This window comes from Triticum urartu, chromosome 4 (genome assembly GCF_003073215.2).
Source record: "Triticum urartu cultivar G1812 chromosome 4, Tu2.1, whole genome shotgun sequence".
In the NCBI taxonomy this organism is placed as follows: Eukaryota; Viridiplantae; Streptophyta; class Magnoliopsida; order Poales; family Poaceae; genus Triticum; species Triticum urartu.
In genome coordinates this window covers 420843901-420868608 of record NC_053025.1, presented here as the reverse complement: position 1 = coordinate 420868608, position 24708 = coordinate 420843901, and the positions used below count along the sequence as shown (strand labels likewise).

The 24708-nt window shown below is 43.3% G+C and overlaps 1 protein-coding gene across 1 annotated transcript; it reads left to right on the top strand.

Annotated features, from left to right (window-relative positions):
* Positions 1–16399: 16399 nt before the first annotated feature.
* LOC125553890 (peroxidase 70-like) lies at positions 16400–18440 on the top strand. Its single transcript, XM_048717541.1, has 4 exons — positions 16400–16661; positions 16761–16952; positions 17081–17246; positions 17915–18440. The coding sequence occupies exons 1-4, from the start codon at positions 16446–16448 to the stop codon at positions 18301–18303; spliced, it is 963 nt and encodes a 320-aa protein (XP_048573498.1). The 5' UTR covers positions 16400–16445; the 3' UTR covers positions 18304–18440.
* The last annotated feature ends 6268 nt before the right edge of the window (positions 18441–24708 follow it).

Genomic DNA, 24708 nt, shown 5'->3' with positions numbered 1-24708 from the left:
TTTCCAAACATAGCTCACGAAGGTTTTCTGCTAACTCCTTTGGTACTTCTCCCGTCACTAGGGTGTTGACATGGCTCTTACGGCTCAATGCATCAGCTACTACATTAGCTTTTCCGGGATGGTAATGCAATCTCATGTCATAATCCTTGATGAGCTCCAACCATCTCCTTTGTCGGAGGTTCAACTCCTTCTGCGTGAAAATGTACTTCAAACTCTTGTGATCCGTATACACCTCACAATGATTTCCAATGAGGAAATGTCTCCACGTCTTCAATGCATGCACTACGGCTGCTAACTCCAAATCATGCGTGGCATAATTCAACTCATGAGGCTTCAGTTGTCGTGAAGCATACGAAACAACTCTCCCTTCCTGCATAAGCACTGCTCCAAGTCCTCGATGTGAAGCGTCGCAATACACCTCATAATCCTTGGTCTGATCTGGCAAAATCAATACTGGTGAGGTGACCAAACGTTTCTTCAACTCCTGGAAACTAGCCTCACACTCCTCAGTCCATTTGAACTTAGTATCCTTCTTCAAGAATTCAGTCATAGGCTTTGCAATCTTTGAAAAGTTCTCAATGAATCTCCGGTAGTATCCTGCGAGTCCAAGAAAACTCAGGATCTCTCCAACTGTCGTTGGTGCTTCCCACTTGGTCACGGTTTCGACTTTAGCGGGATCTACTGCTATACCTTCTCCGGATATAACGTGTCCGAGGAATCCAACTTCCTTCAACCAAAACTCACATTTGCTGAATTTGGCGTATAACTGATGTTCTCTTAGTTTCTCCAAAACCAAACACAAATGTTCCTTATGCTCCTCTTCATTCTTTGAATAAACTAGGATGTCATCAATGAACACTACGACGAACTTATCCAAAAACTCCATAAATACTTTGTTCATCAGGTTCATAAAATAGGCAGGCGCGTTAGTCAATCCAAATGACATAATGGTATACTCATATAGTCCATATCTCGTGGTGAATGTTGTCTTAGGTATGTCCTGCTCCCGTATCTTCAATTGATGGTACCCTGATCGCAAATCGATCTTGGAAAACGCTTTAGCTCCTTGCAACCGATCGAACAGATCGTTGATCATTGGCAGTGGGTACTTGTTCTTGATGGTTACTTCATTCAATCCCCGATAATCTACAACCATCCTTAATGATCCATCCTTCTTTTCCACTAGAAGTACGGGTGATCTCCAAGGCGAAGAACTTGGGCGAATGTAACCTTTATCCAATAACTCCTTAATCTGATTCTTAATTTCTACCAAATCCTTTGCTGGCATCCTATATGGTCGCTTCGATATTGGGCCTGTACCTGGCAATAACTCAATCAAAAACTCAATGTCTCTATCCGGTGGCATGCCTGGTAATTCCTCAGGAAATACATCAGGAAAATCCTTTACCACTGGTACTTCTTCTTGCACAACTCCTGATAAGGAATTTACTTGTGTCCTGTTTGGCACATGCCGGGATACATACTCGATCCTTCTTCCTTCGGGTGTGGTAAGCAAAATTGTCTTACTAGCACAATCGATATTCCCTTCATACTTCGACAACCAATCCATGCCTAATATCACATCCAATCCTTGAGATTCCAATACTATTAGGTCTGAGGGGAAAACATAGTTACCAATCCTTAATGGTAACCGATCACACCATCGTCTAGCCATAAACTCCGCTCCTGGTGAGCTTACTAACATGGGTGACCTAAGGGCTTGGGTTGGCAGGTTATATTTATCCACAAATCCCCTTGATATGTATGAATGCGATGCACCAGTGTCAAAAAGAACGAGTACGGTAAATGACTTAACCAGAAACTTATCGATTACTGCATCAGGCTAATCTTCAACCTCCTCAACATTAATGTGGTTCACCTGTCCCCTATTGAAAGGGTTCGGCTTCTTCCCAGAGCTTCCATTGCCATTTCCATTCTGGCCTTCAGGACATTCATTGGCATAATGTCCGGTCTTGGAACACTTGAAACAGGTGACTTGACTCAGATCTCTCTTGGTTGGGGTTGATGGGGTGGTCCGGTTCTGGCCGTTGCTTCCTCCATTCCCATTACCATTCTTGTGGCCACTATGGTTGTGCGAACTACCTCCTCCATGGGTATGCTGAAACTGAAATCCCGGTTTAGGGGCAAAACGGGGCTTCTGCTGGGCTCCAGAGTTATACTTCCCTTGTCCATACTTCCTCTTACGGTTCTCAATCTGCTGTTGCTTTCCTTCAATCATGATGGCACGATCTACCAACTCCTGGTAGTTGTTGAAACTCGCTACCATCAACTTCATGCTTAGCTCATCATTCAATCCTTCCAGAAACTTCTCCTGCTTAGCTGCATCCGTAGCAACGTCATCTGGGGCATAACGTGCTAACTTGCTGAAATCGTCAACGTACTGGCCAACTGTCCTTCCTCCTTGGCGTAAGTTGCGAAACTCACGCTTCTTTATGGCCATAGCTCCTGCTGAAACATGGGCAGTGCGGAAAGCTTGCTGAAACTGATCCCATGTGACAGTGTCAACTGGGTAAGTGGCTGTGAAATTCTCCCACCATGCTGTCGCGGGTCCGTCAAGCTGGTGAGCGGCAAACTTCACTTTCTCACCATCCGTGCATCCTGCAGTGGTCAACTCCATTCCTATCTTGCGGAGCCAATCGTCTGCTACTATCGGCTCGGTGCTACTGGAAAACATCGGCGGATTTAGCCTAAGGAAACGGGCTAAGTGGTTAACAGGTGGTGGTGGTGGTGGGTTGTTGTTGTTGTTCTGTTGGTTCTGGACTAACATCTGCATCAATTGATTCTGTTGCTGGATCAACTGAGTGAGTTCCGGTGGGAATCCATTGTCACGTCTCGGAGGCATCTGAGGGTTTTAGAAGAGACGAGAATTAAGAATAGAGGGGGTCTAAAGAGAAAACACTACCCATATGCACATGAGGCAAAAGCACACAATTCACTTCAATCAATCAAACAAGGGCTTACAAACGATCTAAAACTATCGCAAAAGTGCTTGAACTATTGTGTTTACATGGGGAAATACTACTACTATCTGGTGGTCATCTAGAAATTTGAACCGGTGGAAGACTCCATGATATCTGCTCCAGCTTCGTCTTCAAAGTCGGGTTCACTTGGATCCGAATCGGTGTCGTCGATGATGATGTAGTTGTCCGGACATGCGACGTGCTCGTCTTCCTCTTTGGATGCTAACTTCCTCTTGAGTTCTTCAATCTCCTGCTTAAGATCGACATTGTGCCGTGCTAGAGCTACGATTTCGTCCATGTAGTCCTTGCGTGTAGACTTCAGTTCTCCTTCTAGCTCGATGATCCTTGCCTTCGCATTCTTCAATTCTACCATATCATTGCACATCTGGTTCTCGTGGCGTCGAATGTGCTGGTTTAACTCCTGGATGAAAGATGCAATGGATCTATCCTTCTTGGTGCTGACTAACTCCCATTGTTCATCTCGGCGTCCGCAAATCTGGTAGATAGTGTCCTTGAGGTCTTCTTGATAAACTTCTCCAATGCGTCCTATGGTGATATGAGCTGCCATGCTCTTTCCCAGACTCCAGGTTGGTGCATTGAAAACACTATCTATAGGCTTCGTGATTGGCGTGAATGTTCTTCCCGGAACGTGAGCTTGAATCTTCCAGCGCTCCTCTTCAGGCAGAGTGGCGTTGAAAGTTCCCTTGAAGCTTGGTAATCCAATGTTCAGGTACTTGGTGACTTCCTTCAGGTGAAATCCAAATGGTGTGCCTTCATCCGGTTGAGCGTACCTAATCTTCGCGTTCGTCATCCTAAAAGAGTAGAAAAGATGAGGAGTTAAAAAATGAGAAGAGAATGGTGATCTACGGTTTTAACTTAGTGGTCGTGTCCTACAGTCAGCGTGTGCTCTGATACCATTCTCTGTCGCGACCCGACCCGAATGGATCAAGCGCTCTGTGCTTAGGTGTCATCCCTGGATCAGTAATGCTGACACCACACAGTACATCGAAGGATTTATAGCAGAGTGGCAATCACACACTTATTACATCGTTGTCTCAAAGAGAACTTATTACAATAAATATGGCTTAAGGCCATCTAGTGTCGGTAACAGCGAAAGACTTGGAAGATAAATGGGTCCATCAACTCCAACGGCATCACTGAGTATAGGGCCACGACCTAAAAACACTTTACTCGTCGTCTGAAAAGTCTGCAACATGAGAAGTTGCAGCCCGAAAACGGGTCAGCACATGGAATATGCTGGCAAAGTAACACATAGAGAGTAATGGAATGAAACAGCTATACTATATGCATATATGGCTGGTGGAAAGCTCTATGGTTACAGTTTTTGCGTAAAGCCAGTTTTTCCCTACTGCAAAGGAATAAATTTATTTAACTATCATGGTGGTTGTGAAACATTGAGAATGGTTGACAGCATTCTCAATCCCAATTAAAGTGATTAAAACCCAACAACATTAATTAGAAGTAACATGATGAGATTCACAGGATATTCAAGTACTAGATACTCAAGTTGTCCATAACCGGGGACACGGCTAATCATGATTAGTTTGTACACTCTGCAGAGGTTTGCGCACTTTTCCCCACAAGACTCGATCGCCTCCGTTTGGTTTCTCGCACTACACGGTGTTTGAGAAACGGATGACCGAGACACAGTCTTTCAGAAGCGCTAGCACCTTACGATCGGGTAGATCGGTACACCTACATCCCCTACATCTGCTAGTCTACCACTGTAAGAGTTCGCACAACTTAGTCAACTATGCCAGAGCCCATAATGGCTTGTGGCTGCACACGGAAGTTTCTAGTATGAAAGATCTTATGATCCCTTTGAGCCTGGGTGGCGGTCCATAAAAAAACAGGCAAGTCCTGATAGACATCAGGTGCCTCAATCCACCCAGATGTGTGTTAGGTTGCCACCTTAAATAAACCCTTAATTATAAATCTCACATCTGTCATGGATATCACTCACCCAATCCACGTCTACTAGCATAGCATGGCATAATAAGCAAACGTAGAAGTAACTCCCAAAGGTTTCATAATAATACAGGTAATAGGTACTACCTCATCTACTTCCCAACCCACAATTTAATTAGATCCTAATCATGCAATGTGTGAGGATTGATCTAATGCAATAAAATATGGGTTGTAGAAAAGGTATGATCAAAGTGTTACTTGCCTTGCTGGTGATCCGCGAGTCCTAGGGTTTCGAAGTAACAAGCGGCGCAATCCGGGTAATCTATCGCAGACAAACAACAAGCACACAATAAGTACTCATCTAATGCATAGGTAAAACTCGAACAAGAGATCGAACCAGAAAGTTCAACTTAAGAACTCCGGTTGCAAAGAAAGAACGAACCGAACAAAGAAACGGAAAACAAACGGCGGAAGAAAACAACGCAGTTCTAGCAAGTTGAATCTAGGTCAAATTTTACCGGGGCAAAAACTTGTTTAAGTTGATTAGACGGAACGGCGGTTTCGCAACGAAACTCCAGGCGCTTGAATCACCTGATTCCGATAAACGAGCGAGAAGAAAGACTAGAAAGAAGATCGGATCTGAGATCGCGATTGCGGAATAAATCCGACGAGAAGAAAAAGAAGAACGGTTAAACGAACGGGCGTCGTTAACCGGGGAAGAATCGGTGATCACGTTCGTTGAGATGAACGGTCCGGCGAACGGTCCAAAGGCAACTAAATCGGAGAAGAAAACGAATCCGATCTAGGGTTTCGGAGAAGAAAACTGAAAAAGAAACGGAAAACCGATCTAGAAAACGAATCAGAAGAGAAGAAAAGAATCGGAACGATTAGAAGAAAACGATCTTAGGAAAAGAGACGCGGGGCAACCTCCGGCGAGGTCTCCGGCGAGGGGCTCCGGCGGCGTGGCGTAGGGCGGCGGCGGCGTGTAGGGCGCGGGGTGGGGCGCGGCTTGGGGCTTGGGGTTTGATTTGATGGTTTAGAGGGGGGGTGTTGGGGTATTTATATAGGTGAGGGGAGAGGAGACTTGGGGTAGGGGACAAGAAATAGAGTAGGAAAAAGAGTCCTAGAAGAAAAAGGAAAACGGAACAAAGGAAAGAGGGGGCTACGGTGGCCAGAGTCCCGCTGGGACTCGGCTTCGAGCGAAGGCGGCGGCGGCTGGCGCTGCCTGCCTGGCGCCTGGGCGCACGCGGCTGGGAGGCAGGGGCTGGCGGCTGGCTGGGCCTTGGCCCGGCTGGCCTGGCGGGAGTTCTTTTAAACGGTTTCGCGCGCAGAAAAACACAGAAAAGAAAATCTAAATGGGCTCCAAAATTTCTAAAGTAAATTTTCCTCGACTCCTAAAAATGAGCCGAACAAAATAAACTTTTCTACGGACCTAAAATGCAATTTTTGAAAACACGCATTTTTCCCTATCCAAATAAAATGCAAATAAACTCCGGCAACAAAATTTGATCTATTTATTAAATCTTCATTTTTCCTAAATTTTGGGAAAGTCATATTATTCCCTCTCTCATATTTTTGATATCGGAAAAATAATTGAAGATAAAATAAATAAATCAAATGATCCTCTTTTCAAAATTTGAGAAAAATCAAATATGAAAATAACGAAATCTCCAACTCTCTCCGAAGGTCCTTGAGTTGCGTGAAATTTCTAGGATCAACCAAAATGCAAGAAAATATGATATGCATGATGATCTAGTGTATAACATTCCAAATTGCAAATTTGGGATGTTACAAGTTATTAAACATGCAAAACAAGCACACCATGTTAAACTAGGCATTTTTCCACCCCATTTACATATAAAGTTTATTAAATTCGGAGTTACGGTTATTTAGTTATGAAATAAAGCATTTTAACATGGCATAGGAGCAAACTTACGCAAACAGCATTTTAAGCATTTTAAACATGGATGAAAATGACATATTATGAAACTAGTCAGAATTCTAAGCAACTTCCATATTAAGTTTGTTTTAATCCGATGCACGGGTTGTGAGTTATTATATGCATGTTGTCTAGGGACTTTTCTGTAAAACAACAGTTTTCTGGAAAAAAAATAGACAAATTTGTAGAACAGGAAAAAAACTATACTGGGCTGAATGTTAGGAGAGGCCTAGTAAGGCAATAGGCGCAACATAACTATCAGACGCACAGGCACAGAATAGCGGAGGGGCTGGGCTATGCTCACATCGGGCCATGGGCCGAAAGTGGAGAAGCGGCTGGGCCGGATCTGGTGACAAGAAGACGTTGCTGGGCCTTGGGCACCGTTGGGCCTCGCGCAGCGGTCAACGCACGCAGGCGACGCGCGGGGTGTCGAGGCAGAGGCGCCATCCTCCTCTGCCTGAGCTGCTGCCGCACCGATGCAGCGAAGGAGACCCGCGGCTGGAGGGGCTTGGTGTAGCGGAACGTCGCGGGGACGACCGGATCCAGGGCAGGGAGGCTCGACGGGAAGTAGGGGCGGCTGAAACTGGGCGAGGACGGCGTTCTCCGGTGAGGCGCCAGATCCGGCGGCTGCGAGGGAGCTCCTGGGGCTGTCCATGGTGGCCTGCAATTTTATGGAGAAAGACCACATGTGAGAGAGGAAACTAGAGGGAACGAGAGAAGAAGGGAAGGAGAAGCAGCGTGGGTGCGGGGTCCGCTGATGGAGTGTCGCCGGCGGGGACGCGTGTAGCTCCGGCAAAGTTGCTGCAGGGCCGGACGAGCTGAGGGTGGTCGGGGCCTCGCGAGCTGCTCGGGAGGAGGTGGGAGTTGGGAGATACGGTTGGATGATGGATCGATGGAATGCACTGGTTGCGCGAGGGGATCCGAGGTGGATCGGCGAGGCATCCCGATGGGATGTGACCCGAGCGCGTGAGGGACAAAGTTCCTAATTTTTAGGGTTGACTAATACATTATAGCATGTGGATATTTGGGTAGGGGCTAATCCGTCCCTCCAATAAAACAGCGGTCGAAAAAAATATGTTGGGAAGTCCAATTAACAAAATGGAGACGTTTTGTAGATGTTTGGGGATGATCCGGACACAACGGAAACGACTGTCCGGGTCGGGTTCGGGACAACTTCCGGACGGCGCGAGGGGTTCGATGCACTGTGCAGAGAGGGTTTCGGGGCCTGGCGGTTGACAGCGGACTGTGCAGAAATCTTCAGGCTGAGAAAAGAGAAGAGAGAAGGCCCGGACGACTATTTCCAGAGACCGAAAACGTCCGACGTTAGACCGGCTATAATGCCGCTATAGACGGTTGGGCTATCAAACGAACTCCGAATGCGATGAAACTTGACAGGCGGTCTATCTACACTATAATAAGACCACATGTCAACTCTCATCCCATTCCGAGAACATTTTCCGGCCACTTATAAAATACTTTCGGACATGCCGCGGGCGCGTGCAAGTGTGTCTGGGCTCAGAACGGACAACGAGAAGACGAGGAGACCGGACGGATGCAAGTTTTAAACATGATGATGCAATGCACATGATGACATGACAAGATGCAACACGCAAGCAAAGACATGGCAACAACGGCGAATAACTGGACGACACCTGGCACATCGGTCTCGGGGCGTCACAACACTCCACCACTACGAGAGGATCTCGTCCCGAGATCTAGAATGGCACCGGAGGGACAACGGAAGAAGAAAGAGAAGAGGTAAAACTAAGTTGCTTCTTTGACAAACGAGTGAACCACAACTTGAAAAGGTTAAGCCATTTCGAGAAAAGAATACAACGGAGATAAATGAAGTTGAAAGCACTCCGGTAGGGAAGAGGAAACAAGGAATACAAATTCGGACAACACTTCGGTTGAAAAGAGATGAAAGACTTGATAAAATGAAAGAGCTTGAGCAAAGGGGCACAACACTCCGGTTAAAACAAGATAGGGAAGGAATAAGAATGATATAATTTGGACAGCACTCCGCCTGTAAATGGAAGGAATTAAACTTGACAAGATGAGAGGATACTTGAAAAAAAGGACACGACACTCCCGGTTAAAAGGATAAGCACGAACAGAACATGGTCCTGACAATCCGAGATGATGAGTGAAACGAGCAACACCTCAATGCCTCCGGATGAAAGAATCAAAGGTAGACCGTCGGAACAAAAGAGCGGATAAGAAAATAACAACTCCTACCACAATTGAACTTGTAAAGCACCGTTGCAAGAAAAGGATTGCACGGGGTTGTTGGGAAAACAACAACGAAGAGGATAAGCTTGTAGTGGGCTTATGGAGAACATCTCAAGAACTTGAGGTGAAATTCTGCCACTAACGAAAACAATATTGGATTGATAAGAACAAGAAGACGAGGAACTTGTTCATCGGAAGGATAAAGAAGAACTTGGGTCATTTATGAGCACCATAAATAGCAAAATCCTTAGGGAAGGCTTTAGGTGAAACATAACCCAAGGTAACTCCAATGATGAGATTGATGGATTTAAAATACCTCATTCTTAATAATATGTGAATCATGAAACATGAACTCAAATTATCAAGAATGACATAATACTCCCTCGAATGATACGGTTGAAAGAATTGCACTTTAAAATGCAAGATAAAGAATACTTGAGCTCCTCTGAAAAGAATCTCGATGAACACTTCGAGAAGGAATTAAATCCTTGGTGAACCATCATGTAGAGCCTCCATGAAGAATTCCGGTAACAAGAAGGATGATCACACGAGAGGAAAGATGTTTGCCATGGTAACAAAAAGGATTCCGGTAACAAAAAGGATGATCATGATGGCTTATGTATGTTTGCCATGTGGCGAATAGATTTTCTTTTGATAAAGTGTGTTTATTATTGACTTATAATGTAGCATCGGGGGATACAATTATAATGAGTACACACCCAAGCTATGCGTAGGCAGGATGCACACATCTAACATTAATTATTAACACACAAGTGATCACTCCGACAAGGAACATAGTCATACAAGACCGAATCTATGCCCAAACAGAGTGGTAAAAAGAAAAAATCTAATGTCATGAAAGCGGTGACTGACGATATACGGTGGTGACCATCGGTACCAAGCATCTCTCAACAACATAAGGGATACAAGAAATGACGCAGAAACACCATCGTCGCTGGATCCAACCACCAAAGGTCAGATCGTGGGTTTTCACCTTGAAGATCAAGTCTGAGCAATGCCTTCATCAGGGTAACAATGCAAAGTACACTGCCATTGTTAGGTACAACCAACCAGGGTCAGACCTAGGTTTTCTCCCCGGAGCTCGAGACCGAGTACTTGAGAAGCACCACCTAATGAAAGCCACCCTATGTGTCTCCTCCACTTTTGAGGATCCTCACAATAGCATACGTGCAAGAGACGCTCGCCGCAACATGACAAAGTCTTTAACGGGGAAAGGACATCAACACCACCAAAATCGTAAGTATGCTACATGCTGGTCTTGATTAATTCTCCACGCAAATATGGTTATCTATATATTTTTAAACTACCAAAAGGGGTCTTGCATAGGTTGGACTACTTTAGATCCAGATTCTTTTGGCAAGGAGACATTGAAAAGAAAAGATACATACTAGCTAGATGGAGTGTGGTTTGTAGGCCAAAAGACCAAGTTAGCCTTGGCATCCATGTCCTGCAGGTCAAGAATGATGCCTTACTTAGTAAATGGGTATTCAGACTACTTACTGAGGAGGGCATATGGCAAATCATGCTGCACAATAAGTATGTCGGCCAAAAAGTTATGTCTCACGCCTATTGAAAACCTGGGCATAACAAAGCCCTAGGTCCGGATGGCTTTCCGGCTGAGTTTCGGAATCGACATATGAGAAACTAGATCGTGTTTCCAAGACAATTCACTTGGGCGGACAGTCTGTGGAACCGACATATGAGAAACTAGATCGTGTTTTAATGGATACCGACTGGGACTCTAAATTTCCTATGGTGTTTGTTCATGCTCTACCTCGTATCGAGGCTATATCAGACCACACACCCATTCCCCTAACTACTGGGTTGCCATGACCACAACATAGACACAAGTTCAAGTTCGAACTTGGGTGGTTGCTTTGGGGTGGCTTCCATGACATGGTCAAGGAGGCGTGGGAGAAACCGGTGGCCGAGCCTACCCCAATACATAGATGGAATAACAAAATGCATGCATTATGTAAATTCCTTGGTGGTTGGGCTAGGCATACGATGGGTATCCTCAAAAAGGAGAAGCTTCGTCTTTCATCTATCATTGATGAATTAGAACCTTTGGCAGAGGTTAGACATCTATCTGAGCATGAAGTCGAGATCAAGAATCATTCGAATGCACAGATAGCTAACATGTTGCGTGAAGAGGAACTCAAATGGTACCAACATTATAACTCTCACTTTATCCTGAAAGGTGATTCGAATACTAGATATTTCCATGAAGTTGCCAATGGCAGACACCGGAAGAAAATTATTCATTCCCTAAAACAGGATGAGGGCACGATTGAGGGGTATGAACAATGTAGATCTTATATCACTTATTATTATTATAAAAATCTGCTTGGAGCCCCAGAGGAAGGAAACCTCTCGATGGATGAGTCCCGAACAGATGACATCCCCCAGGTCTCTGAGGAGCAAATCAGCCTCCTAATAGCCCCATACTCCGAGGAGGAAGTTAGAAAGGCGGTTTTCCTAATGGAGCATAACAAAGCCCCAGGTCCGGATGATTTTCCCGCTGAGTTTTATTAGAACTTTTGGAAAGTCATCAAATCGGATCTCCTGCTTTTTTTTAGCGACCTACATGCTGGCCAACTGGTATTGTTTCACTTAAACTTTGGTGGGATTATTTTATTACGTAAGGTTAACGAGGCTGAAAGGATATAACAATATAGACCTATTTGCCTCCTCAATATTAGTTTTAAAATATTCGTTAAGGTTGCAACTATTAGGCTAAATTTGGTTGCTGAACATGTGGTTCGGCCTTCACAAACAACTTTTATGCAAGGCAGAAACATCATAGATGGAGTTGTTATCCTTCATGAAACAGTCCATGAATTACACCAGAAAAAGTTGAATGAGGCGGTACTCAAAATAGACTTTGAAAGGGCTTATGACATAGTCAAGTGGCTCTTTCTTCAACAGACTCTCGCAATGAAAGGATTTACTGTAGAGTGGTGCGCTATGATCCATAGCTTCGTTTCTGGAGGTAGTGTTGCCATTAAGGTCAATGATGACGTTGGACACTATTTTGAAACGAAGAAGGGATTGCGACAAGGTGTCTCGTTATCACCCATGCTATTCAATATAGTGGCGGATATGCTAGCGGTCCTGATTGAGCATGCCAAGGTTGATGGCCAAACTGATGGGGTAGTAAATCATCTAGTTGATGGTGGTCTCTCTATACTTCAATATGTCGATGATAGATTCCCTTCATGGATCATGACCTCAAGAAAGCGAGAAATCTAAAATTGATTTTATCAGCATTCGAGCAACTCTCGGGGTCTTAAGATCAATTTTCATAAAAGTGAATTATTTTGCTTTGACGAGGGTCAAGACGAGGCCCACCTATATGTTGAACTGTTCGGATGCGGGTTGGGCCAGTTTTCGAGCACATATTTAGGGATACCGATACATTATCGGAGACTCACAAGTGTTGAATGGAAACACGTCGAAGAGAGACTGCAAAAAATACTTAGCAGTTGGAAAGGTAAACTGTTGTCTCTGGGTGGAAGATTGGTCCTAATAAATTTAGTACTAAGTAGTATGGTGCTATATATGATTTCCTTCTTCCAGTTGATGAAAGGAGTTTTACATAGATTGGATTACTTCCGATCAAGATTCTTTTGGCAAGGAGATAGCGAGAGAAAGAAATATGGACTGGCTAAATGGAGTGTGGTTTGATGTCCCAAAGACTAAGGCGGGTTAAACATTCATGACCTTGAGGTTAAGAATAGGGACCTCCTCGTCAAATGGTTGTTTAAATTACTGACGAAAGATGGTGTATGGCAAACATTTCTAAGGAGGAAATATGTGGGTTCCAAGGCGGTATCCCAAGTATACTGAAAGCCTAAGGAGATTCACACTTTTGGTCGGGTCTACTGGCTACGAAGAAATATTTCTTCTGCTATGGATCCTTCTCTATTAAGGATGGTTCGGAAATTAGATTCTGGGAGGAGGAGTGGCTAGGAAATGCCACACTCCGGGAACAATATCCGGCTCTATACAACATTTTGCGCCACAACGGTGATACTATTGTCATTGTAATGGAATCATTTCTGCCAAATGTGACGTTCAAAAGAGATTTAATTGGATCCAGACTCCAATCGTGGAACATCGTGCTCCAGCGGTTGTCCATGGTGCAATTGTCACATGGGTCTAATGTATTCCGATGGAATCTCCATGGGAATGGACAATTCTCAATCGAGTCTATGTTTAGAGCGTTAATCCAGTCTGATGTGCCAGTTGATAATAACACGAAGATCTGGAAGATGAAGACACCTTTTAAGAATAAAATCTTTGCATGATATGTTCGTCGCAGAGTCATTTTTACTAAAGATAACCTTATTAAGAGAAATTGACATGGAAGTCCGCAATGTGTCTTTTGTCACCATGATGAGACAATAAAACATTTACTCTTCCAGTGCAAATTGGCTTGTTCTATATGGCCAGTCATCCAAATAGCTTTTGGCTTGTATCCTCCCTGTAGTGTTGTTAATATATTTGGCAACTAGTTACATGGGATTGATCACAGGTTCAGAACTCTTCTCAAGATGGGAGCGCTTGCCGTTATTTGGTCGATTTGGCTATGTAGGAATGATAAGGATTTTAATGATAAAAGTACTTCTCTGTTGCAGGTTATCTATAGATGTACCGGGGCTCTTCGTTTATTGTCCTCTCTACAACACGCGGAGAATCGAGACCTATTTACGAAGGTGTGTGCACGACTGAGGCTACGGCGGGAGATACTTTTACCCAACATGGGTGGTAGGATGATCTTAGGATTCCCCCCTCCGCTTCAATCATTATAGGGACTCTACATCTTTCTTTGTATTTTACCTTTTATTTTTCGTTTGTGTTAGAGGATCTTGTTTGGTTGTGTGCATCTTAGTTATGCAGAGGCTAGGTGTAATGCTTAAATATTTTAAGTAATAAAGCGCCCCTTTTCGAAATAATTGGAAACCTGATGACTTGCACTTCTGGGTTGGGCTAATGGCAACAAAGAAACATCTTTTTGCTTTGGATCTTTCATGATAAAAGATGGGTCAGAGATTCATTCCCGGGAGGACAAGTGGTTAGGCAATGTCACCTTCCGAGAACAATATCTTGATTTGTACCGCATTGTGAGTGATAAAAATGGTACTATTGCGCATGTGCTCAGTTCATCCCCGTCAAATATTTCTTTTAGGCGGGATTTAATTGCCCCCCGTCTTATTTCATGGCAAAATCTTCTATCCCAATGGGAGTCGACTAACCTGACATATGGACGGGATGAGTTTCGTTGGAATCTCATAACATCTGGGTCCTTCACAGTTGACTTTATGTGTCACCCACTAACGCATTCAGAGGCTCCAGTGGATATAACAAGAAAATTTGAAAATCAAAAGTTTCACTAAAAGTTAAAATCTTTATGTGGTATCTTCGGACGGGAGTTATGCTAATCAAAGACAACCTCGCCGCCGCAATGGGCAAGGAAGCAAGAAGTGTAGCCTTTGTACTCATGATAAGACAATCAAACAACTTTTTTCAGTGCAAGTTTGCGCATTCTACATGGTGAGTCATCAAAGTATCGCCTAATATGTATCCGTCACCAAGTGTTGCCAATATTTTTGATCTTTGGTTGGACAAAATTTCAAATGGTTTTAAAACGCTAATAAGGGTGGGAGCATATGCCTTATTATGGTCACTTTGGCTATGTAGAAATAATTTGATTTAGTTGAAAAGCTGCTCTCCTTTGTAAGTTATTCTCCGATGTACGCATTTGCTTTGTACGTGGTCTATGCTATACCGAATGAAGTGTCAACCGATGTTCAAGGCGGTGTGTATACGGTTGGAGCAGGTGGCCATGGAGATTTTTACCCAATATGGGTGGCGGCATAAACTTTGGACCGGTCCACCACCTCCTTCGACATAGACATGGTTTCAATCATATGACTTTTCTGTTGCCGATATTTTTTAAAATGAGAGGGGTTTTCCCCCGCCCCAACTTTATTAAGCCAAGGCAAGAAACCAAACATCCAACATTTAACAGCTGTCGGTGCAATCCGAAAGAAGCTACAGCAGAATAAGGGTTTTTAAGAATCCACCCTGGGATACAGACATACGGGAGCACTCGATAGAATTACAACTTTTCATAACACAAAATAAGTTATGAGCCTCCCAACTTAGCCACCGGATCAAGCGATCTGAAGCAACTCCCCTCGGCAATGATCTAGCAGCCTTAAGCACCGGAGAAGAAGAGCACCCTGAGTGTTTGAACATAAAATCTTCCATTGCCTGAGCAGTGAATCCACCAGAGCTAGGATGCCGCGTATGCTTCGCCATTTTTGTCCATGAAACACAAAATCATTTTGCAGAAGTCATAAGCCCCACAAGGTGGCGGAAGGGACTAGATTAACAGCCTCAAATTTCTTCTTTTGCTTCCAAAGAGGCTTCAAAGAAATAAAAGAATTGGGTATAGAAATACCGACACTATTAACAATAACAGACCAAGTTTCTTTTGCAACAATAAACTCAAAGAACAAATGTTGAATAGTTTCAGGATCACTACAAAAGACACAGGAAGCATCATCTACATGTCTCCTCCTGGCCAGGTTATCCCTAGCCAAGCCTTTGTTATTAAAGATAAGCCAAAGGAACACATGTATAATAGGTGGGACTTTGATTTTCTAGATGAAATCTTTTATTTCAGAAGACCCCCCCCCCCCCCCAAAAAAAATGGTTGATCTCTACTAGTGGAGAAGGTACAGTCCTTGACTAAATCAATCAACTTGGACCACCTAGACATAGTGAGCTCATCCAAGGTGCAAATTTTTCCCACCCCAGACTTGAGCAATTGTATCATCTTGTTGCTATCAGATCTCAAAGAGATCCCAAAACAGGGTTTTAAGGGAGCATTCTTTTGCCGATTTGTTGGTTTTCATTTTTTTTGTCAGACTGTTGGTTTTCGCTGTGTGCATCTTAGCGATGCAGAGACCGGGTGTTGATCATCATGAGTTGTATCTACTTGATGCTGCTGTTTCAGTTAATAAAAGGGCCCTTAATATTTAAGAAAATGTGTGTTATGTTTATCCGCATTGCCCAAAATGATTTTTTTTTGCCGTGTTGCATTCTTTTTAACAAAAAATATGGCTACGTGTATCCGCACTGAAAATGCTTACACCGGAAATAATCTGCATATATACAGAGTAAATAAATGATAAAGTCCTAACCTGCAGACATAAGAGCTAGTAGTACATGCCTGTAATTCCTCAAGTTGTTGCCTATAAATATGCTTTGGACTGCATCGCGGAGGGTTATCCCAAAGCCGAAAGGTGAGGCTTGAGACACTTAGATCTCTCATGGCTCGTGCCAGTATTCGTCTCCCACCTTTTCTCTTGCTCCTCGCAGCAACTTGTGCCGCGGTAGCGAACGCGCAGCTGTCGGAGGACTACTACGGTTCTTCTTGCCCCGCGGCGCTTCTCACCATCAGGACAACCGTGGCGACGGCGGTGCTGCTCGACCGCCGCATGGGCGCCTCCCTTCTCCGGCTTTACTTCCACGACTGCTTTGTGCAAGCAAGTCCTCAAGATCTTCCTCTGCTATTCCCTTGGTCCTCTTTCAATATTGTAGTGAACTTGTTTGATGGTGGATGCATGTCTGTACCTGTACGCTAGGGGTGCGACGCGTCCGTGCTGCTCGACGACACGCCCAGCTTCACCGGTGAGAAGGGGGCGGGGCCGAACGCAGGGTCGCTGCGCGGCTTCGAGGTGATTGACAGGATCAAGCTGCTGCTGGAGCTGATTTGCCCGGGGACCGTCTCCTGCGCCGACATCCTCGCCGTCGCTGCCCGCGACGCCGTCGTCCACGTAAGCTAAAGCCTAAATTTACAGCTCTCTATTAGTACCTTCTCGCGCTTGAGTGAAAGAAAATACCGGTCGTTCCATGGGCGGAATGGAAGTACATGTAGCAAGTGACAACGAGTACTCCTGCGCAGCTAGGGGGGCCATCATGGACGGTTCTACTTGGGAGGAGGGACGCCACCAGCGCAAGTGCATCCTTGGCCAACAGTGACCTCCCCGGCCCCAACTCCAACCTCAATGATCTCCTCGCCGCTTTCTCCAAGAAGGGATTAAGCAGCACCGACATGGTTGCTCTCTCAGGTAAAATGCGCTGCCTTGCCTGCACACAGCTGATAGCCATGATACTACTAGACAAATTACCCGGAGACATGCATGCATTGATAGATCACATACAAGAGTCAGTGACACTGTTAGATTGGGAAGCATGTCCGGCATACAACCAAGTGCGCTGCGCACGTATGCATGGCTAGCTATACGATACATGTAGGCTTTTTTGTTCCATTATGACTCCTTTTTCTCAAAAGACCTGGCTGCTTCGTCTGGTGTACCTACCTAGTTAATGATGGAGTTGTGCATCCATCACTGATCATAGCAACGGCCAACTGACACGCCAGCGTTTTGCCTGCGTCCCCTGAATTTAACATGGTGATCGATGACTCTCGTCCCTGCGCTTGTCACCACCTTTCCTTTTGCCGACCAGACAAGGCTTGCACGAGCCATCAATCACCTTTTTGCTTGAGAACCTGATCGTCACTCGAGCGGTCACTCAGGCCCAACAACCTCATAATTCATTCACCACCATGCTCTGCTCCAAATTCAAAAGAAGAAGATCACCACGCAATCATGTTCTCTATCACAACGTACACTGGAAAGCGAAATGCGAGAGCGACGCGTCGATAGATCTCCGGTACAGCTCTGTCGATAATGCCTCGACCGATCGATCACCACGTGAATCCACATTGCTGCAGGGGGGCACACCATCGGCCGGGCGCAATGCCAGAATTACCGAAACCGGATCTACGCCGACACCGACATCGACGGGACCTTCGCGGCGTCGCTGCGAGGGGACTGCCCACAGAGCGGTGGCAACGACGGCAACCTCGCGCCTCTCGACGCGTCCTCGCCCGACTACTTCGACAACAGCTACTTCTCCGGCCTCCTCACCCATATGGGGCTGCTCCACTCCGACCAGGCGCTGTACGACGGCGGCTCCACGGACGGTCTGGTCAGGAGCTACGCGTCCAACAATGATCAGTTCGGCAGCGACTTCGCGGCCGCCATGGTGAAGTTGGGCAATCTCGGTGTGCTCACGGGGGCGTACGGGGAGATCAGGGTCAACTGCCGGGCGGTAAATTGACGATAGATCCTGGGTATCTATCTTACAAAATGAACTTCGGAACTTTGCCCGGTTCGGAAACGGGAAGTGAGACTACGTCCTTATGTACACTATCTACTGGAATTAAATGCATTTGTTAATCCTAATTCTTGCGCACAAGTATCAAGTTAATCCTAATTCTTTTTACAAGCCAAATTCCAGTACAAAGTATGCCTACCGCATCCACATGGAACTGCTGCATCTACGGACGGTCTGGAAGTGAGACAGTGTCAAGATAGAGTGGTCTTGACAAGTACTCCATCCGTTCCGAATTACTTGTCGCAGGTATGGATGTATCTAGATGTATTTTAGTTCTAGATACATTCATTTCTGCGACGAGTAATATGAAACGAAGGGAGTAGAGCTTATAACGGATGACTAAACTAGGGTTCCAATGGCTAAAGGCTAGACACCAATCCACATGGAACTGGCTGAAAAAATCTCCTAGAAAACCAACTCTCCGACTTCACGTAGGGGAAGACGATACCTCGGTTGAATCTGGCCAAAACAACAATGTCAGTATGTACTTCAAAAATTACTCTCAAGAACCAAACAACATATATCAACATGCAAAGGAATATGTGGCATTTAACATGATCATAGCAATTCTAGCTATCATGGCATGCCATAACTTATCTCGCAAGTATGAAGATAAAGCATACACACGTATAAATGTATAATGAACGAATGTTTGTTATGATCATTCCAAGATCACAAACAAACTTTCATGGTTGCTAGGACCGATCTTACCATAGCCATTCCATGGCTCATACATGTATTTCTCAACATCACAGCTCATATCGATTTCACCTACTCAACAATCTTTCTTGATTTAGGTTACCTGCTCTTTTATTTCAATTGAAGCCTCCAAGTTCAACAATGACCAAATAGTGTAACTTATACCGACTTGTCCATGATCATGGACACAGCAATTCGAATAGATTTAACTCTGCAGAGATCATACAATGTACGATACGATGAAGCACATCATATTGTCTCATATCACTGTACACTTTCCATGCAAGTGGACTAGAGATACCCCACCAAGATTATCACTAGTCATCCATTTTTACCATGTTACCAGCAAGCACTCCAATCTTACTTTCAGAGAGAGGGATTGGACATTACCACCTTTTTTGTGATATCTGATACGTCTTCAACGTATTTATAATTTTTGATTGTTCCATGCTATTATATTACCAATCTTATATACTTTATATGTAATTTTATATCATTTTTGAGAACTAACCTATTAACCTAGTGCCAAATGCTAACTCTTGAGCACTGCGTTGGTTTTCCCCAAAGAGGAAGGGATGATGCAGCAAAGTAGCGTAAGTATTTCTCTCAGTTTTTGAGAACCAAGGTATCAATCCAGTAGGAGGCTACGCGCGAGTCCCTCGTACCTGCACAAAACAAATAAATCCTCGCAACCAACGCAAATAGGGGTTGTCAGTCCCTATAAGGCCACTTACGAGAGTGAGTCTGATAGATATGGTAAGATAATATTTTTGATATTTTTATGATAAAGATGCAAAGTAAAATAAAGGCAAAGTAAATAGCAAAGGAAATAACTAAGTAGTAGGAGAGCAATATGATAAAGATAGACCCGGGGCCATAGGTTTCACTAGTGGCTTCTCTCGAGAGCATAAGTATTCTACGGTGGGTGAACAAATTACTGTTGAGCATTTGACAGAATTGAGCATAGTTATGAGAATATCTAGGTATGATCATGTATATAGGCATCACGTCCGAGACAAGTAGACCGACTCCTGCCTGCATCTACTACTATTACTCCACTCATTGACCGCTATCCAGCATGCATCTAGAGTATTAAGTTAAAAACAGAGTAACGCCTTAAGCAAGATGACATGATGTAGAGGGATAGACTCATGCAATATGAAGAAACCCCCATCTTGTTATCCTCGATGGCAACAATACAGTACATGCCTTGCTGCCCCTACTGTCACTGGGAAAGGACACCGCAAGATTGAACCCAAAGCTAAGCACTTCTCCCATTGCAAGACAGATCAATCTAGTAGGCCAAACCAAACTGATAATTCGAAGAGACTTGCAAAAATAACCAATCATACATAAAAGAATTCAGAGAAAATTCAAATATTATTCATAGATAGACTTGATCATAAACCCACAATTCATCGGTCTCAACAAACACACCGCAAAAAGAAGATTACATCGAATAGATCTCCACAAGAGAGGGGAAAAACATTGTATTGAGGTCCAAAAAGAGAGAAAAAGACATCTAGCTACTAACTATGGACCCGTAGGTCTGAGGTAAACTACTCACACTTCATCGAAGGGGCTATGGTGTTGATGTAGAAGCCCTCCGTGATCGATGCCCCCTCCGGCGGAGCTGCGGAACAGGCCCCAAGATGGGATCTCGTGGATACAGAAAGTTACGGCGGTGGAATTATGGTTTTGGCTCCGTATCTGATCGTTTGAGGGTACGTGGATATATATAGGAGGAAGGAGTACGTCGGTGGAGCAATAAGGGGCCCACGAGGATGGAGGGCGCGCCTGGGGTAGGCAGGTGCGCCCCCTACCTCGTGGCCTCCTCTTTTCTTTCTTGACGTAGGGTCCAAGTCTCCTGGGTCTTGTTCGTTGAGAAAATCACGTTCCCGAAGGTTTCATTCCGTTTGGACTCCGTTTGATATTCCTTTTCTTCGAAACCCTGAAACAGGCAAAAAACAGCAATTCTGGGATGGGCCTCCGGTTAATAGGTTAGTCCCAAAAATAATATAAAAGTGGATAATAAAGCCCAATAATGTCCAAAACAGTATATAATATAGCATGGAGCAATCAAAAATTATAGATACGTTGGAGACGTATCAAGCATCCCCAAGCTTAATTCCTGCTCGTCCTCGAGTAGGTAAATGATAAAAACAGAATTTTTGATGCGGAGTGCTACTTGGCATAATTTTAATGTAATTCTTCTTAATTGTGGTATGAATATTCAGATCCAAAAGATTCAAGACAAAAGTTCATATTGACATAAAAATAATAATACTTCAAGCATACTAACTAAGCAATTATGTCTTCTCAAAATAACATGGCCAAAGAAAGTTTATCCCTACAAAATCATATGGTTTAGTCATGTTTCATTTTCGTCACACAAGAATGCTCTCATCATGCACAACCCCGATGACAAGCCAAGCAATTGTTGCATACTTTAGTAATCTCAAACCTATAAACTTTCACGCAATATATGAGCGCGAGCCATGGACATAGCACTATGGGTGGAATAGAATATAATGAGGGGGGTTATGTGGAGAAGACAAAAAGGGAGAAAGTCTCACATCAACGAGGCTAATCAATGGGCTATGGAGATGCCCACCGATTGATGTTAATCCAAAGAGTAGGGATTGCCATGCAACGGATGCACTAGAGCTATAAATGTATGAAAGCTCAACAAAAAAAAACTAGTGGATGTGCATCCAACTTGCTTGCTCATGAAGACCTAGGGCACTTCAGGAGGCCCATTGTTGGAATATACAAGCCAAGTTCTATAATGAAAAATTCCCACTAGTATATGAAAGTGACAAAACAAGAGACTCTCTAACATGAAGATTATGGTGCTACTTTGAAGCACAAGTGTGGCAAAGGATAGTAACATTGTCCCTTCTCTCTTTTTCCTTCATTTTTTTATTCCTCACTTGGGACAATGCTCTAGAAAATGATGATCATCACACTTCTATTTATTTACAACTCAATGATTACAACTCGATACTAGAACAAAAGATGACTCTATATGAATGCCTCCGGCGGTGTACTGGGATATGCAATGGACCAAGAGTGACATGTATGAAAGAATTATGAATGGTGGCTTTGCCACAAATACTATGTCAACTACATGATCATGCTAAGCAATATGACAATGATGAATGTGTCATGATGAACGGAATGATGGAAAGTTGCATGGCAATATATCTTGGAATGGCTATGGAAATGCCATAATAGGTAGGTATGGTGGCTATTTTGAGGAGGATATAAGGAGGTTTATGTGTGAAAGAGCGTATCATATCACGGGGTTTGGATGCACCGGCGAAGTTTGCGCCAACTCTCAATGTGAGAAAAGGCAATGCACGGTATCGAAGAGGCTAGCAAGGATGGAAGGGTGAGAGTGTGTATAATCCATGGACTCAACATTAGTGATAAAGAACTCACATACTTATTGCAAAAATCTACAAGTCATCAAAAACCTCGGTACTACGCGCATGCTCCTAGGGGTTAGATTGGTAGGAAAAGACCATCGCTCGTCCCCGACCGCCACTCATAAGGAGGACAATCAAATAACACCTCATGTTTCAAATTTGTTGCATAACGTTTACCATACGTGCATGCTACGGGACTTGCAAACTTCAACACAAGTATTTCTCAATTTCACAACTACTCAACTGGCACGACTTTGATATTATTACCTCCATATCTCAAAACAATCATCAAGCATCAAACTTCTCTTAGTATTCAGAACACTCTTAAGAAAATTTTACTAACTTTGAATACTTAGCATATTAGGATTTTAAGCAAATTACCATGCTATTAAGACTCTCAAAATAATCTAAGTGAAGCATGAGAGATCAATAGTTTCTATAAAACAAATCCACCACCGTGCTCTAAAAGATATAAGTGAAGTACTAGAGCAAAATTATATAACTCAAAAGATATAAGCGAAGCACACAGAGTATTCTAACAAATTCCAAATCATGTATGGCTCTCTCAAAAGGTGTGTACAGCAAGGATTATTGTGGTAAACTAACAAGCAAAGACTCAAATCATACAAGACGCTCCAAGCAAAACACATATCATGTGGCGAATAAAAATATAGCTCCAAGTAAAGTTACCGATAGAAGTAGACGAAAGAGGGGATGCCTTCCGGGGCATCCCCAAGCTTTGGCTTTTAGGTGTCCTTAGATTATCTTGGGGGTGCCATGGGCATCCTCAAGCTTAGGCTCTTGGCACTCCTTGTTCCATAATTCATCAAATCTTTACCCAAAACTTGAAAACTTCACAACACAAAACTTAAAGTAGAAAATCTCGTGAGCTCCGTTAGCGAAAGAAAACAAAAGATCACTTCAAGGTACTGTAATGAACTCATTCTTTAGTTATATTGGTGTTATACCTACAGTATTCCAACTTCTCTATGGTTTATAAACTATTTTACTAGCCATAGATTCATCAAAATAAGCAAACAACACACGAAAAACAGAATCTGTCAAAAATAGAATAGTCTATAGTAATCTGTAGCTAGCGCAAGATCTGGAACCCCAAAAATTCTAAAATAAATTTCTGGATGTGAGTAATTTATCTATTAATCATATGCAAAAATAATTAACTAAATATCACTTTCCAAAACAAAATTACAACAGTTCTCGTTAGCGCTAAAGTTTCTGTTTTTTTACAGCAAGTTCAACAAGACTTTCTCCAAGTCTTCCCAACGGTTCTACTTGGCACAAACACTAATTAAACACAAAAAACACAACCAAAACATAGGATAGAAAAATTATTTATTACTAAACAGGAGGAAAAATCAAGGAATAAAAATAAAATTGGGTTGCCTCGCAACAAGCGCTATCGTTTAACGCCCCTAGCTAGGAATAACAAGCAATGATAGATCTAGGTATTGCCATCTTTGGTAGGCAATCCATAAGTGGCTCTCATAATAGATTCATAAGGTAATTTAATTTTTTCTAGGAAAGTGTTACATGCCTTTTCTTAATGAAAATTGGAATCTAATATTTCCTTCCTTCATATCAATAATTGCACCAATCGTTCTAAGGAAAGGTCTACCAAGAATAATAGGACATGAGGGATTGCAATCTATGTCAAGAACAATAAAATCTACGGGCACATAATTCCTATTTGCAACAATAATAACATCATTAATTCTTCCCATAGGTTTCTTAATAGTGGAATCCGCAAGGTGCAAGTTTAGAGAGCAATCATCAAAATCACGGAAACCTAACAAATCACACAAAGTCTTTGGAATCGTGGAAACACTAGCACCCAAATCACATAAAGCATAGCATTCATGATCTTTAATTTTAATTTTAATAGTTGGTTCCCACTCATCATAAAGCTTTCTAGGGATAGAAACTTCCAATTCAAGTTTTTCTTCATAAGATTGCATCAAGGCATCAATGATATGTTTAGTAAACGCTTTATTTTGACTATAAGCGTGAGGAGAATTTAGCACAGATTGCAACAAGGAAATACAATCAATCAAAGAGCAATTTTCATAGTTAAATTCCTTGAAATCCATAATAGTGGGTTTAGCAACATCTAGGGTTTTAATTTCTTCAATCTCACTTTTATCAATTTTAGCATCAAGATCAACAAATTCTGAATTCTTGGAACGCCTTCTAGGTAAAG

What these genes read in the sequence shown, in the direction of transcription:
- LOC125553890 (XM_048717541.1), top strand. Translation starts at nt 16,446, where the DNA reads ATGGCTCGTGCCAGTATTCGTCTCCCACCTTTTCTCTTGCTCCTCGCA. An exon ending in TCCACGACTGCTTTGTGCAA is followed by an intron (nt 16,662 to 16,760) that starts GCAAGTCCTCAA and finishes CCTGTACGCTAG; the next exon opens with GGGTGCGACGCGTCCGTGCT. An exon ending in CGACATGGTTGCTCTCTCAG is followed by an intron (nt 17,247 to 17,914) that starts GTAAAATGCGCT and finishes ACATTGCTGCAG; the next exon opens with GGGGGCACACCATCGGCCGG.